Genomic DNA, 15,879 nt, shown 5'->3' with positions numbered 1-15,879 from the left:
TTCCATTCTCAAAGTGGAAAATGTAAACAAAGCGGCTTCACCGCCCACGTGCCTTTGGGGTTGCCTGTCATGTGTCCCGTTCTCTCCTCTCACATGATAGCATGCGTTCATCGCCCGCTGCTTGCACCTCCTGACTGTCCTCAACATTATCATTGCTGCAGTGTCTCTTCTGGAGCACTTTTGACTTCCTCTGTTAACTAATCAGTTCAGCTTTGTTCAGAGAATTGAGTCGTTGTGCTCCACTGCGGCTGGCGACTGCCTACGTACTTGATGATAGTCATTTAGATAACTTATTTATACTAATTAACCCGACCGACCCGCCCCTCACATCTCCGCTTCAGCATGCATATGGCCACTCTCTCATCATGACTTCTTCCAAACCTGCACCACAAGCTCAGATCTACCCTGGGAAAGGGCTGGGGTTCATAAGCACGTTGATCCCTTGTTCATGAAGCGAAGCAATAACTGACCTCCGACTCTCTAGCTCTGGGAGCTTCCCTCCACAATGTGCTCAGCCGCGTCAAGTCCCATCCCCAGACATACCCCGCAATAGATATCGCATATTCGTCCTCTGAACCCCTCTGCAAGCCAGTAACCCTACAACTTCCATCCAGTGGCCTTCGTCTACGGTTTGATGGTCCAGACCAAAGACTGCGACTGATTGAAGTGCTTGACTTTTCCAAGATCACCCTCGTCTACAAAAACCAGGAGGTGCTCAAGGGCGTCAAGCCACAAGAACCATCTGTTGCACAGCAAGGGCCCAACTTTCGACACGTTTATAATCGTTTGTTTGGCCCGTCTTACCCTGGAGAGTATATCCCTCCTGAAACCCTCCAATCACCTTATGGCACATACGTTTTATCCTATCCCGGTGTTGCTTTCAGCTTTCCGCTACAGAACTCAGCATGGTCGGATCAGTGTGATTTTGTAGCATTGCTTTCATCGTCAGCTGCTCTACCCGCAACTTCCATGTCCATTTTTCAAGGGTCGTCATGGCCAGAAGCTCGAAACAAACTGTTTACCCAACAGCCCCAGTACCCCCGGTCGCCGGCGTTGATTGGTAAAAGCCGGGAATTCGTCCCCGACGAGATCGAGGAGTTCTTCATTTTTGGAGCTGGCAAGATCGAAGCAATTCGACGATCAACGCCCCCGGTTCAGATAACATTGTCCAAAACGACTCCGCAGGATCTCATCGCAGAGTTCGGGCCCCCCGACGCGATTTACCGTAAGAATGACCGGCGGATAGCTATCCATCGCGCCGCAGGCCGTAGCGCTGGCGAGGATCCTCTTCATATGGGTCCATCTTCAGGGCGCGGAATCGATGTCACAGATCTTGATCATTCTTCTGTCAACAGTGTGACTGACGACTCGGATGACGAAGCTTCCCAGGCCCCGGCGCTGGATCCTTCCTCTCTTCCCAGCGAATGCTTTTTCAATTACTTCCACCATGGCTTTGATGCCTTTATCTCGTATCCAACCGCACCTGGCCCCGCGTTCCCCGGATCGGACCTCCCAGATCCAACCCCGCCTTCACCGTCTACCCAGTCAGTGGTGACCAAAATAATACTACATGGAAATGTACCAGGCTCGTATCCCTTCAACCGGCACCGTCGCAGTCGCTGGAAGATCGTTCACAACCCGGCCCGCGAAGCTCTCACGTCTGAAACTCGTTACGAGGAAATTTCGGAGCAGCTCCGGTCGGTCTGGAAGGGAGCCTACGCAAATGCTGCTGAGGAACATGCCCTGCAAAGACCCATGATCCTGAACCGGGGTTGGGGTGACAGTCCTGAAAGCAGTGTCGAGTTCCTGGGCGGATGGGAAGAGAGTACCGGTAAGGGACAGAGAACGGGGCAGGATGGCCATGATGGAGGCTTGGGGAATACGGAGTTATTTGGGTTCCCGGGCTTGCTATTTGAGGTCATGAAGAATGGGGCAGTAAGCTGCCTGACCCTATATTAACTGGACCTTTATGGCGTTGGAACAGGGGCTTTGTATAGGGCATTCATTTCGTCTCAACACAGCGACGCGCTGGAAGCAGCGAGTAGTTACTGCGTAATGTCAATGACTTATGGTGCCGGTGGGCTGCACTGGACATACGGCCTTACTTAATCACAGACTGGGCTTTCTTGATTGGGTGGATGGCATCTTAGTTTCCGTACCTGTATTTTGTAAATTTCCCTCCCCGGGCCGCATTGCGGAGCTTTCCTAAAAGTCCACCGCATCTATCGACTCCCCAACGAAAACCCCTCCCGGACGCCTTCCTTCGCAACCAGATCCCCTCAACCGGAAGGCAGGATATGATCCAACAATAGTATGGCGGATCTGCCACGGACGCTCGCTCGGTCCTGGTCGTCGACGCTCAAGCTCCCCAAGTCGACGTTCCCCGCACGCGTGACGCCGGCCGATCAGGCCAAATACCTTCGTCGATGCACGGACGATCTTTACGCCTGGCAACAGCGTGAGCGCCCGGCCAACCGGCCGTTTGTGCTGCACGATGGACCTCCCTACGCGAACGGTGAACTACACGTCGGCCATGCGCTGAACAAAATCACCAAGGATATCATCTGCCGCGTGCAACTGGGGCTGGGGCGGCAGGTGCGCTACGTGCCGGGATGGGACTGTCACGGACTGCCCATTGAGCTCAAGGCCCTCGAGGCGCAGAAAGAGCTTTCAAACGAGGACGGGACAACGGCTGTCAGCGCGGCGGTGATTCGCAAAGCGGCCCGCAAACTGGCGGACAAGACGGTCAAGACCCAGATGAAGGGCTTCCGCAGCTTTGCGGTCATGGCTGACTGGGATAATCACTGGAAAACGATGGATAAGGCGTTCGAGAAGCGCCAGCTGGGCGTCTTTCGGGAAATGGTGGAAAAGGGACTTATCTACCGGCGGTTCAAGCCGGTCTACTGGTCGCCCTCAACGGGCACGGCTCTGGCTGAAGCGGAATTGGAATACAAGGATGATCATGTGTCTACGGCGGCGTTGGTCAAGTTCCCGCTCGCGCAGATCCCGGAACATCTCGCTCAGGATCCCTTGCTACAAGGTAAGGAAGTCAGCGCGGTCATTTGGACCACGACGCCGTGGACGCTACCCGCAAACGCGGCGATTGCAGTTCACGAGTCTTTGGAATATGCAATTGTCGAGTCGGAAACGCATGGTCATCTACTTATCGCGCAGTCCCGCCTGGAATACTTGGAAAGTGCACTGAAGGAGGATTTATCGGTCATTGTGCCGGCGATCCTCGGCTCTCAGTTGGCTGATCAGACTACGTACCGACCCCTGTTCAAGGAAGTTGCAGCTGAACCGCAGCCGATCATCGCGGCGGACTTCGTGACGGCGGACTCGGGATCGGGTCTTGTGCACTGCGCCCCCGGTCACGGTATGGAAGATTACGAAGCCTGTCTCTCTCGTGGAATCCCCGCTTTTGCGCCCGTCAACGACCATGGTCGATTCACCGACAAGGCGATGCCCGTCGACCCCGAGAGGCTCAGCGGGAAAAGCGTCCTGGACGAGGGTAACGCGGCAGTGTTGGAATATGTCGAGTCGCAAGGTCAACTCCTTAGTCAGCATACGTACGAGCACAAATACCCCTACGACTGGCGATCCAAGCGCCCGATCATCATCCGAGCTACCGAGCAGTGGTTCGCCGACGTGGCCGACATCCGTGGCCATGCTTTGGAGGCGCTGAACGACGTCAACTTTGTCCCAAGCTCCGGTCGGCAACGCCTGGAGAATTTTGTGAAGAACCGCAGTGAATGGTGTATCTCCCGTCAGCGCGCCTGGGGCGTTCCCATTCCTGCTCTCTATCACCGGGGTACTGGTGAGGCGGTGCTCACAAAGGACAGCGTGACTCACATAATGGGTGTGACCGAGGAACGTGGCATCGACGCATGGTGGACGGATGAGGCCAACGACGAGGCGTGGGTCCCTCCTTCGCTTCGGGACGCATCCGGCCCTGGGTACCGACGAGGAACCGACACGATGGATGTGTGGTTTGATAGCGGAACCAGCTGGGCCGAAGTGGATGTTCCTTACCGGGACGATGGCCGCCCGGCCGACGTGTACTTCGAAGGGAGTGACCAGCACCGCGGCTGGTTCCAGTCCGGGCTGCTCACCTTCATCGCTCACCAGCTCGCCTCGGGACAGACTGCTTCCCCGCGGGCCCCGTTCAAGCACCTCATCACCCACGGGTTTACCCTAGATGAAGAAGGTCGCAAGATGAGCAAGTCCATTGGCAATGTGATGCTACCGCATATGATCATGGACGGAACGCTTCTGCCACCCTTGAAGCCGCGAAAAGGCAAGGGGAAGAAGCAGACCGAGAATCAGGCCCCTGTGTACGACGCGCTTGGGCCAGATGCTCTCCGCATGTGGGTGGCCAGCAGTGACTACACGCGCGACGTGGTCATTGGGAAGCAGGTGCTGCAAACTGTGAACACCAGTCTGCACAAGTATCGGGTGACATTCAAGCTTCTGCTGGGCGCCTTGTCCGACTTCCGCCCTGCGTACCGGGTCTCCTACGATGAACTGCAACAGGTAGACCGTATGGCATTGAAGCACTTGTCCGATATGGTCTTGACATGCCAGAAGGCCTGTCAGAATTTTGAGTTTTACAAGGCTGTAAACACGATCAACCGCTGGGCTAACCAGGAGTTCTCTGCCTTCTACATGGAGGCCATCAAGGACCGTCTCTACACCTATGGCGAGAACAGTGCGAGCCGCCGGGCTGCGCAAACTACACTGTTCCACATCTACCAGCATTTCCAGGAAATTCTGGGACCCATCACCCCCATGCTTGTGGAGGAGACGTGGGAGCACACCCCGGAGGCGATCAAGGCCGAAAGCGAACATCCACTGCAGCGAGTTGTTTCAGCCCCGGCTGCGGAGTGGCAGAATGAGGGTCTCGCATCCGACTACCAGGAACTGGTGGCTGTCCACTCTGTGGTTAAGGCAGTCCAGGAACAGGCCCGCGGACAAAAGCAAATGGGATCCTCTCTCCAGTCCTTTGTGCACATTGTTTTGCCGGAGAACACGACGCCTGAGTCAGTGTTCCACCGGGATCTGTCTGAATTACCCGACTTTTTTGTGGTGTCATCGGTCAGCCTTGGCGTCCAGGGAGAGCCGATCCCCGAGTCGGTCGCGCAGGCGGAGTGGCAGCACAGCGAGGGATATGAGCTCTCGAGTGGGGCCAAGGGAACGGTGTATGTGTATAGTCCGCAGGCGGGTAAGTGTCCTCGGTGCTGGCGCTATGTGGTTGCGGAGAGTGAAGCGGCGGAAGAGACGGTGTGCGGTCGCTGCGAGGGAGTGGTGCAAGAGCTGGATGCAGCAGCAGCAGCAGCTGCTGCTGCATGAGTGGTCAGTTCCTTGGTCTTCATGTATTGTATGTCTCTGTATATTATAGGTTAATTATCGCACGTCATCTTAATTTAGCTACTAGTAGTAGTAGTAGTAGTAGTAGTAGTAGTAGTAGTAGTAGTAGTAGCAGTAGTAAGAGGCTACTCAGCTAGGAGTCACTCATTCACTCATTCTAGATCGGTCTTGCGGGGAAATCCTGGGCCACTGCAGGTCCTGATTGGATGGGGATCGAGTAAACGTCATTTTGGCCAGTGGCGGCCTTCTTCGGACATGATTTGTTAAGTTGATCAACGAATAACTAAGGTACTAACTGTCAAGTGAATCAGGCAACATCCTGGCGACGATGAATGCGAAAGGAGCTTCCAAGGTTCTCTGTGACACCTTTTTCCCCCCTCCTTTTCTGTAAGATGTGATTGGATTCCTGTCTTCAATCCCCGGTGGACTATGACGACAGCCGCGAGGTCAGCATGACGACTGCTGCTGCTGCTGCTGCTGCTGGGGCTGGGGCTGGGTTGCTCTTGCTGCTTCGCAATGGTGGTTTCAGCTGAGTTTGTTGAATGTTGCTGCGCTTGCTGAGTCTTGCTGACCTCGTATATAACCTCTGCCTTCCTCTCCACCCTAAACCTGCCACTCCCTTTCCATCCCCGCACTACCGTCCTTATCGATAAACATCACTTATCGCTTCTCAACACTACTACCATCACTATTCAAGTGCTCGGTGCTGGGAACGTTTTTCAAAATGATCGAAAGCTTCATTACGGCGACCTTCTCGGAGCCTAGTCCGACCTCGGTGGCTCCCATTCCCACCGTGGTGCCAGGCAACGAGCCCATCTTCCAGGAAATTCACGATACGGGCAAGCGGACATTATGGTGAGTTGGATCGATTGAGGTGAGGTATCAATCATGTCCAGCTAGCTGACCATGCTCTTTTCTTTCTCACTAGGGTTGTCACCGTGCTCATGGCCCTATCCTCCTTGGTCTTCTATGTCTTGGGCGCTCGTGTACCCCTGGTAAGTTCATCGTCCCGACGCACCATTCCCTCCCTCCCACCCATTCATCCACGAACCAGGAACTAATTCCCATTAACCACAGACTAAACGCGTCTTCCACACTCTCGTTTCCCTCGCCGCCACCACTTCCTTCATCATCTACCTCGCCCTGGCTACCGGCGGAGGCATTACCTGGAAACTCGACACCGTTAAGGTGCACAACAAGCACGTTCCGAACACCCACCAGGACTACTTCCGTCAGGTGCTATGGCTGCGCTACGTACTGTGGTTCCTGACCGAGCCTCTCCAGCTCTTGAGCCTGGGGCTGCTGTCCGGCCTACCCGGTGCACACCTGCTCGTCGCCATCGCCGCGGACTTCGTCATGCTGGGGTCCGGCCTGCTCGGCACGTTTGCGGGACACACCTCGCGCCGCTGGGTGTGGTTCACCATCAGTGCCATCGGGTACCTGACAACCGTCTACCACATCAGTGTGAACGGAGCCCGCGCCGCGAGCAACAAGGACAACCAGACCCGCAAGTTCTTCGGAACTATTTCGGGCGTGACCCTGTTGGTCAAGGTTTTATTCCCTGTGTAAGTGCTCCTGTCTTGGACGAGAATATGAAAGTGTATGCTAATGGGAATTTGATGTGGCTAGGACCATCGCTGCCGGTGCCTTGGCTCTTAAGATCAACGTCGATTTGGAGACTATTTTGTTTGCCATCTATGATATCTTCTCCCAGGGGTTGATCGGGTACTGGCTGATTATTGCGCATGACAGCGCCCCCGGAATGTGAGTTTCCGTCTTTCCCTCCAATACAGGCTAAAACTGGATCACATGGCTAATTAGAGGCACAGCACTCTAAACGTCGACGGCTTCTGGTCTCAGGGTCTCGGAAACGAGGGCGCCATCCGTATCGGTGAGGATAACGGAGCCTAAATTGCGTCAGAGAATATACGTGCAAATTCCGGCGGTGTCTACCGATAGCTCCGGCGGAAAATGGATCTTCGTGTAAGAAGATATGTAAACACGGCAACTTGATATGACTGGGGGGATTGCAAAGCTGGGCTAACCTGGCATCATGACTTGACGTAGTGTTATGTTAAACCCAAAACTTACGGGTCTAATTCTTAGGTACTAGGAGGGATTGAGTCTGCAAATGAGATGGGATAATGGACACAACGGGTCGGATTAGCGGAGAAATGGACAGAATCCCATGTATGCTTTATTAAGGATATGGAATTGTCATTCCGAGTTCTCACGGCGGTTGTTTGAAAGATGATTGATAGCAGGCAACGGGATCATGTGTATTCGCAGGTTGCTATATCCAATTCAATTGAGATCCTATTTCCTGCTTGATAACGGTGAGGTAGTGAAGATGGAGATATGTATCACGGAGAAACCTCCCTACTCAGCTGGAGAGCCGCCATTGCTTCTGCATTCTCTGTTCTCTATTATTCTCTGCATACGTTCTTGTGAATCCTGATTAAGTGTGATGGTGTAAGGGTGTGTATATGAGGTGCGAGTAAGACATGACTGAGCTTCTATATTGCCTGCTCACGTCGACTAAAGCAGAAGGCAAGAAGAGAGAGAGCGATTATGGTGGTAAGTAAGTTGCATCTCCAGATTACATTTTCATTTGAGGTAGATACTTTTCGATGTGTGTACTCCCAACAAATACATATTTGCGCCTCCATTAGACATTATCAACTTCCTTCTCGCTTCATCGAACCATATCACAATCTGAGACAAATCCCATCCTTTGCGCCAAGCCAATGCATGGAAACCAGTAAGTAACCTATCACGGAAGATCGAACCATGAACAACTTACCGAATCAGAACTCAATGCCAAAGGAAACCCATGCAGTAAAAGAGATCAAGAGGTGACGTGATACTCATGGAAATCAGGTCCACTTACAGTCACTTAGTAGCTGCATCTGAACTTTCTCCACACTCATCCTCCTCCTGGTCCTCACCCTTTCCCCCAGAACCGACATTCTCGGGAATCTCACAATTCAAGCTCTCCGGGCCAGTGAATGGAATCTCCCCAACCTTCCTTCCATCCCTCAACTGCACCACCTTCACCTCCTCCCGTGGATTCACCCGGCGCACGACAACAGCCCGCTCATCGATCTCCTTCGGCCACCAGACTGAAACCCTCTTCATCGGCTCGCACAGCCACATGCCCCCATCCACACAGAAATCCTTGAAATTCAGACATTTGAGCCGCCTGATGTCAAACCAGTGCAGGAAGGGGTCCGCGTCGACCACAAACCCGGTGAGAGTCAGCGAGCGGATTGAGAACTTGTTGCGCGTGTACCCGATCGCCATGGCGCACACCTTGGCCTTTTCCATGACGAGTTTGTCCAGGTACTCGCCTTGGCCGATGGTGTGGTCGAGTTGGCCGGTTCCGTTGCCACTATTCCCATTAGAAATTCATACTTGTGAAGGGGGAAATAGGGGTTTTTTTTTTTTTGTTTTTTTTTTTTTCTTTTTTGGCAAGCACTTTGTGCCTGGAATAGGAACGGGGGACGGGGGCAAAGTTACTGACTGATAAACAGGCTCACTGTAATGCACCGGATTCATCGTCCATCCTTCCTTGATGTAGGGCCACTTGCCTGCGAACGACCGGCGGAGACGAGGCTGGCACACCATGCTAAGCTCGAGCTCCTCGAGGCCCGTGTTCAGCCAGGCTGCTTGCCAGATGTATGTCTGGTAGGACTGCACCATGCCCGTGATCCTCAGGGAGCGTAGGTGGCGGAAATGCACGAGGGGGAACATCTGTTCTAGCGGGAGGACTTCGATCTGGATCTCTTTTTCTTCTTCTTCGTAGTCGTCGTCCTCCTCGTCCTGTTCTCCGTTTTCATTAGTGTCTGCTTTGCCTCCAGCTGGGCCTGCCGCTGCTGCGGGTGCTTCCTCAGGTGCTGAAGCATTAGTAGGCAAGTAAACATCAATGCCCAAGCTGCGCCGATTGCGAGGGAATCGCGCCCAGGTCTCGCCGCCACGGAACTCCAACAGAGGGTTAGTAGGTGTCGCCTGCTCGGCTGTGAACAGAACAACGGATCGCTGCTGCTGCTGCTGTGGCTGCAGCTTTGGCTGTTGCTGCAGCTTTTGTGGACGACAATACATAATCCCACCACCATCCACAGTCTCCAAGATCCGCCTCCCCCTCTCCTCCTGCTGCTGCTGCTGCTGCTCTTCCTCTCCGGACCCGATCCTCATCCGACTCATGCGGTGCAGCGCAGAGCGAAGCAGCGAAGTACTACTGTGGCTGTTGCTGTTCGTACTAGACGAGCGAGTGAGCGGCGGCGGCTGCTGCTGCTGCTGTTGTTTCTGGTCTCCGCGACTCCTCGTCTCCGAGCGCGAACGCTTTTCCTTACGCGGCCCGGCCATTATATCCAGAGTTCCAGTGTCCGTAGCAGTAAGGTGAGTGAGGACGTCGCTCATGCTATAGCGGCGACGATGCTGCAGTGGAGTTTCTAGACTTTCGGGGCTGGTGGTGCTGCTGTTGCTGTTGGTGGTGGGAGTGGAGGTGGTGGTGTTGTTGCTGGCAACGGGGGAAGGTGCAACAACAGCTGAGAGGAGAGATGCGCGAGCACGACTGATTTCCTTTTCCTCCTCGGTGACCAGGTTGAAAGGGAAGCGGGTGTGGAGGGTTTGATCATGCACTTTTTCGTGTGGGTTGTGTGTTAGTTTAGTCGTTGATACGATTATCAAGTGAAGTCGCTAATGTGTGTAGTATGTATGTATTTTATGTTTTTGTGTAGGCAGCGGGGACAAGGAAAATGGATGGACCCGCGTGGATGGACTCACCTTCATCGATGGAGTCGTGAATAGGCTGGTTCCAGGACTCAGCGTCTTTCCAGAAGGTGACGCCTAGCAGGGTGGCTTGCCAGTGGGCTGGATGGTCGTCTATTGCCATTGTCACTCGTGCAGTCGGGTTCATGGTGGTGAGGATTTATTTGGGTGCTGTTTACCACGAGAGCTGATGAATTGGGATCACAGCGCAAGTTGACTGGGGAGGAGATGGGGTGAAGCGTAGCGCAGTGAGAGTCTATACTGGGCGACGATGTAATGGCGACTAATAACACAAACATGAACACCGAGAGCCATGTCTAAGGTGTTTTGTCTGGCGAAGTGGAGCTGTGGGACCCAGCTTCTTTGGAGTGTGTAAGATTGATATTTTTTTTTCTTAGTTTTGTTGAGATGGCTTCATTAGCTTGGTAAAAGAACACTTGCGCAAAATGGCCCTTTTCAAAGGTACAAAGGGTCGGTCAAGAAAGAACTGCTCTACACACAAACAACGACCCCTGCCGTGCTGACATGAAGCAATGTATTGTCTGCTGCCGTCCTACCCTTTGTCATGGTTCAGCTGCTCAATGAGATAGCCCTTAGACAGAAAGAAAGACTGCTATTTCCCGAATTGCCCACCAGCCCGTATCCTCGCCCAGCGTGACTATCGCTTGTGAAAGCGAAGCGGTATGTTTTGTCTCAAAGCCAATGTCAAGATGGAAGTGCATTCTCGTAACGATCTTTCCGCCTCCTTCACCCCCTCCTTGGTATTGTGTGCCAGCTCGACCCGATAATCTTTGAAGATCACCGCTAACGCGATCACAAACTCGACCTGTGAGAACTTCTTCCCCAGACAGGCGCGCATGCCATCACTAAATGCAATGTATGCGCCTCGAACCGGCTTGTGGATTGTGGGGTACTCCAGCCCAGGGGCAGAGAGACCTGGCAGGCTTGCGTTTTGTGCTAGGAAGCTGTCCTCGTTTCGCAGGTCCCATCGCTGTGGGTGGAATTGATCGGCATCGCGGCCCCAGTATTTCTCGGAATAGTGGAGGCTGCCTGCGTTCAGGTTTATGTTGACGCGAGGCTCCAGGATGTAGTCTCTGTCGTGGTAGTGTATAGTTCGTGCCGAGTCGCCAGTCCACTTCGGGACAGTTGTGACTGGGGGATAGAGGCGCATTGTTTCAAGCTAGGTTTAAAGTCAGAATCGTGTGGTTGGAAAGGTCAAAGGAAAGACACGCACCATGACACATAAAGGAGCAACTAGCTTAGGGAACATGGTGCCGTAGTCCCACTCCCTAGCGTCCGAAGAAGTCCCTTTGATTGCCGCCACCAGGTCCTCATACATCCACACTTGAACATCTGGATGAAGAGCTAGAAGGAGGAACGCAAATCGCAGCGTGGTGGCCGTGGTCTCGTGTCCAGCAATGGTGATAATATGCAAGTTGCTGATGACCTCCCGGTCAGTCAAAGTCGGCTGCTGCTCCGTCTTTCTAGGAAGAAGCATTCCTTGAACCAGGTCGCTCGCTGTGTCTGTGGCGTCCAGTTCGCATTCCGTCTTCTCGATTAACTTGTGAAGATACAATTCCAAATCCCGATGCGCCGCAAAGTCTTGTTTGAAGAATGGGACCAGCGCTCTGGGTATCCACTTTGGCAACATGTTGTTCGCTATCGCAACCGTGGTAATATGTTCGTTCATGTAGGACATCACTGCTCGGAATGTAAAGTCAAACCCAGACGGTGGCGGAGTGGTGTCCTTGAAGATGTCATTCGGACTCTGGAGCATATGCTGGGGCAGAGGCTTGAAGGGCAGATCTACACCATAGCCAGCACTGGTAAGAACATTGAGACTGAGCTTGAGGGTGTCTTGCCGTGTGTCGGCCGCCACGAAGCTGTCACTCCTACTATCTGGTTGCGATTCGCGCCAGTACTCAATCAGCTCGTGGGTCTGCTGAATAGCTTGCCTCCACACCAAGGCATTGTTCTTCTCGTTGAAAGTCGTTGCCGTGAATCGACGGTGATGTGCCCATTCCGCATCTTCACACTGTCTTTGTCATTACATGGTTCGTATTTGCTGATTGCGAAAGATAGGATCACTTACAGTGACGACATTCGGCCCGTACATGTCCAGCACCTCTGAGTGAGCATCAGTATCGATATATCATATCCAGCAAAGAGTCCCAAGAGAAGGGGAGAAAACTCACTGTATTGATGAATCGGCTTGGTAAAGCTCTGCCGAGAATGAACAACCTGAGACACCACCGCCGCGTCGGCAACGCTACAGAAGATCCCCTTTGGCGAGACAAGCAAGTACACATCTCCATATCTTCTTGCCTGCCGATCCTTGACCCTCCAGCGAAAGTTTATCAGCGTGTCATAAACGATATCCGCTGGTCGTGCGGGGAGCCAGTGTTCTACCATGTACGAGAACCAGGGCGTATTGAAGAATGCCATAAAGGCGATGCTTGGGGAGATGACAGACACCACATAAGGAAGACCCGAGCGCTGCGCCACGCGAACATTCTTGAAGAGGTTATTTAGGGAGTCCGCGAAAGACAGCGCCAGGAGACCAAGGATGATTGTAAACCAGATCATCGTGGCTGGTGGGGTGTGAGGTGTGGTTCGTAGTACCGCGTCGAGGAGTTACAGGTGAAGAAGCGGGGGACAAACTGATAGCTCATTATTTATTCCTACTAGCCTTGGACAAGCAACGAGTAGCACATTCCGATCCTCCTCCTTTCTACCCCCCTCCCCTGTCTAGCGGATCATTATTTTCCCAGATGCCAGAATAACATGTGCCTTGGACATTGCGATCCATTGAAATGTGAGAGGGAATTGGAATATTGCTACATCGAGTCTGATGTTAAGCTCGTGTTGTCATAGTGAGGTGGCCTAAAATCTGCGAAGGATTATCAGGCTCTAGGATAAGCTTGAACCAGGGTTGATGTGATGTTAGCCTGTCTGAACGAATCGGTCGAATTGGAGTGCGGAGGTCCAGAGCAAACAAACGCTCGGACTCGAAAATGTGGGGTGTGTTTCTTTTCGGAACAAACCCATTATCGTGTGGCTTTTGCTCCACAAAGTAATTGACTGCGGGCTGGCACTCCTTAATCTACAACGCGTGCAAAGAAGACAACCAAATATTCGTGGCCGACTATTCTGGTCTATACACCTTGCAGCCCTTGCCAAATTACGGAGTTACCCAGAAAGTGACCGTGCAAAACACAAAATGCCACAGTATCTGCTGGATGTATTAATGATTTGTGATGTTGAAGGGCAAAACGCGGGAATATATTTATTCTGGAGCATGCACGTATGCATCAAACAGGCATAATCCTGAGATGTTGTCAACGTTTCACCAAACTGTCTTCAAAAATATCCTCACACCATCCTGCGTGTCATCGCCTCAATGGAGGCATATCTCACAATCTGGAAGACATTGGGTCTGGATGCCGGGAATTATTCGCTCAACTCGCTCCAGAAGCCATACCCGGGCGTCATCGAAGAAAAGCGCCTCCTTCAAACTATATTGTCATATCTCGGCATTTAATTCTTTGCCATTGATAATCGGATTTACTGACCCAAGGTGACACTTGTGAATTAAATTCAATTCAGCACCAGCACCAATCTTTGTTCCTTCGGCCTTAGATCAAGAAGGAATGGGGCTTGCGGTACAAGAGTGGAAGCTCGCTACGGGCCCGACCCATCTAGAGCATGAACACTTTCGCCGACTGGGAGGGGCATGGGAACCCTCTGGAGCCTGGGTGTGGACCTATGTTGACAATAAAGGCTAGGCGGTTCATTTGAATGGACCTACGCATCGCATTGGCGGGGGGATTGAGGAACATACTGTATGATCGACTCCTGTCATATAGACAATCATCCTTAACTTAATTTCCTGGGCCGTCAGGAGAGAAACTATCGGGTCTAGTCTTCCAGAGCCGTTCTTTCTACGCTAAGATCTCTACTATTCCACAACTTGTATGTTCTCCTCGAGATCGAGACTGAGATCAAAAGGACGCAGATTGTAGGACGGGCGCACAGGACCCTTTCACTCGCCCGGGAGTCAATGGCGAAAATTGGAGGTTAAATTGACCTTGCGCTAAGCGCCCGAATTTCCCCCTATTTAATAATCATTACATCCGTTGACACCGTTAAGTAGCGTAGGTGGGCGCGAAAAAAAAAAGTCGTATCTGTGCGGTATTCCGTTCCTACAGCCAAAGAGAAAACTTTTTGAAGTCCGTAGAAAAATAGTTCGATTCAAAAAACAATCATGCAAGTTTATCCCATCACAGCACTATCCTAGTACTTCTTGCCCTGGCGCAGGACATCACCGAACTCCTCAAGAGGGCTGCGGATAAGCTTGGTCTCCTTCCAGAGGTTGGGGGTGAGGAAGCCGTAGGTGTTGACGACGGCAAGGAAAGTAGCCTTGAGGGTGTTCTCGAGGGTCTTGGTGGAGCCGGAAGAGCAGGTGTAGGCGTCCTGGACACCAGCAAGCTGGAGGAGACGCTTGACGGCGGGGGAGGCAACGAGACCGGTACCGCGGGGAGCGGGGATAAGCTAGAGTTCTCATGTTAGTGATCCGGGGACTGCGAGTCGGTTGGGCGAGATTGCGACATACTCTGACGGAGACGGAACCACACTTGGCGCTCTGCTTAACGGGCAGAGAGTGAGGCTCACCGAGGTTGGTACCCCAGTAACCGCGACGGACGGGGAGAACGCTCAGCTTAGCGATGGTGATGGCGGCACGGATGGCGGTAGCGACTTCCTTGGAGGTCTTGATACCGAGACCAATGTGGCCCTCAGAGTCACCGATGACAACGACAGCCTTGAAGCGGGTACGCTGACCGGCACGGGTCTGCTTCTGGACGGGTTTGATCTATAATTTGATTGATAACCGTCAGCACCTGGCCATTCCCCAGCGATTCGCGCGCAATATTGTCCAATTCCGATCCACGCATCCAATTCGCCCGCGCATTCGTTTCCCTCCACGTGCGCCATTCCGAAGATCTTCCTCGTCGATATTCCGGGTGAATGAACGTTCGCTTCGTACCTTCATGACCTCATCCTTGAGCTTGGGGAGGAAGAAGTCCACAATCTGGTACTCCTTCACGGGCAGGGAGTGCAGGTAGATCTGCTCCATGCTGGTGATCTTGCCAGCCTTGACGAGACGGCCGAGCTTGGTGACGGGCTGCCATTCCTTCTCCTGCTCCTTGGCGCCACCACGACGTCCACGGCGGCCACGGCCACGGCCACGGTCACCACCACGGTCACCGCGAGAGCCAAATCCTCCACGTCCACGGGGAGCGTCAGCCATGTTGTATAGATATGGCGATTGGGAAAAGGGTCGGAGGGCGAGAATTAACGGACGGGAGGTGTCGTGGGAGGGGTTGTCGACGTCGAGTTGACTTTTCTCTCGCTATCCACAACTGTTTTGGCACCATGCGAAATTTCGCGGGCGGGTGCGCTAAGCGAGCCCAGAGCCCTGTACCCTAAGTGATGGGCTGTTTTGGGCAACCGGATCGGAGCCCCATCCGGGTACATCATGTGATAAGTGGGCTTTCCCGTCGGGAGCTGCTGCTCTCCAATAGCCGCTGCTTTTACCCTGGGGGTGGATTAGCTGCTGTATTCCATGGAGCTGTCTGTTCCCTTATCAGCGGTCAGGACCAGATACTTATACTTGTACTTCTCATAGCGCCAGCTATCGTCAATCTACTCCTTCAATCGATCATCTGCCGGTCGCACTTTACC

At 53.1% G+C, this 15,879-nt stretch overlaps 5 protein-coding genes across 5 annotated transcripts; 2 read left to right on the top strand and 3 right to left on the bottom strand.

Moving 5' to 3' along the window:
- Positions 1–144: 144 nt before the first annotated feature.
- On the top strand, positions 145–5,410 carry BP01DRAFT_417142 (isoleucyl-tRNA synthetase). Its single transcript, XM_025579238.1, has 4 exons — positions 145–429; positions 485–1,935; positions 2,151–2,155; positions 2,313–5,410. Exons 1-4 carry the CDS (start codon positions 366–368, stop codon positions 5,347–5,349), a joined length of 4,557 nt encoding a protein of 1,518 aa, XP_025429617.1. The 5' UTR covers positions 145–365; the 3' UTR covers positions 5,350–5,410.
- A 301-nt stretch (positions 5,411–5,711) lies between these two features.
- Positions 5,712–7,778, top strand: BP01DRAFT_344278 (opsin family protein). Its single transcript, XM_025573556.1, has 5 exons — positions 5,712–6,222; positions 6,296–6,362; positions 6,445–6,932; positions 6,997–7,131; positions 7,197–7,778. The coding sequence occupies exons 1-5, from the start codon at positions 6,092–6,094 to the stop codon at positions 7,276–7,278; spliced, it is 903 nt and encodes a 300-aa protein (XP_025429616.1). The 5' UTR covers positions 5,712–6,091; the 3' UTR covers positions 7,279–7,778.
- Positions 7,779–8,035: 257 nt separating this feature from the next.
- Positions 8,036–10,261, bottom strand: BP01DRAFT_375288 (uncharacterized protein; the record flags this gene model as incomplete). Its single annotated transcript, XM_025576885.1, has 6 exons — positions 8,036–8,049; positions 8,352–8,758; positions 8,891–9,189; positions 9,289–9,383; positions 9,477–10,007; positions 10,153–10,261. The coding sequence occupies 6 exons, from the start codon at positions 10,259–10,261 to the stop codon at positions 8,036–8,038; spliced, it is 1,455 nt and encodes a 484-aa protein (XP_025429615.1).
- A 291-nt stretch (positions 10,262–10,552) lies between these two features.
- On the bottom strand, positions 10,553–12,756 carry BP01DRAFT_393234 (cytochrome P450). Its single transcript, XM_025578220.1, has 4 exons — positions 12,333–12,756; positions 12,230–12,264; positions 11,372–12,172; positions 10,553–11,317 (listed from the first exon to the last, which is right to left on the bottom strand). The coding sequence occupies exons 1-4, from the start codon at positions 12,721–12,723 to the stop codon at positions 10,796–10,798; spliced, it is 1,749 nt and encodes a 582-aa protein (XP_025429614.1). The 5' UTR covers positions 12,724–12,756; the 3' UTR covers positions 10,553–10,795.
- A 1,420-nt stretch (positions 12,757–14,176) lies between these two features.
- On the bottom strand, positions 14,177–15,499 carry BP01DRAFT_358356 (40S ribosomal protein uS5). The gene is made up of 3 exons (XM_025575412.1): positions 15,182–15,499; positions 14,750–15,007; positions 14,177–14,688 (listed from the first exon to the last, which is right to left on the bottom strand). The coding sequence occupies exons 1-3, from the start codon at positions 15,443–15,445 to the stop codon at positions 14,431–14,433; spliced, it is 780 nt and encodes a 259-aa protein (XP_025429613.1). The 5' UTR covers positions 15,446–15,499; the 3' UTR covers positions 14,177–14,430.
- Between the last annotated feature and the right edge of the window lie 380 nt (positions 15,500–15,879).

The sequence above is a fragment of the Aspergillus saccharolyticus genome (assembly GCF_003184585.1).
Source record: "Aspergillus saccharolyticus JOP 1030-1 unplaced genomic scaffold BP01scaffold_25, whole genome shotgun sequence".
NCBI classification, from domain to species: Eukaryota; Fungi; Ascomycota; class Eurotiomycetes; order Eurotiales; family Aspergillaceae; genus Aspergillus; species Aspergillus saccharolyticus.
The sequence above is the reverse complement of the archived record's forward strand: the minus strand, read 5'-3'. Positions and strand labels throughout refer to the sequence as shown.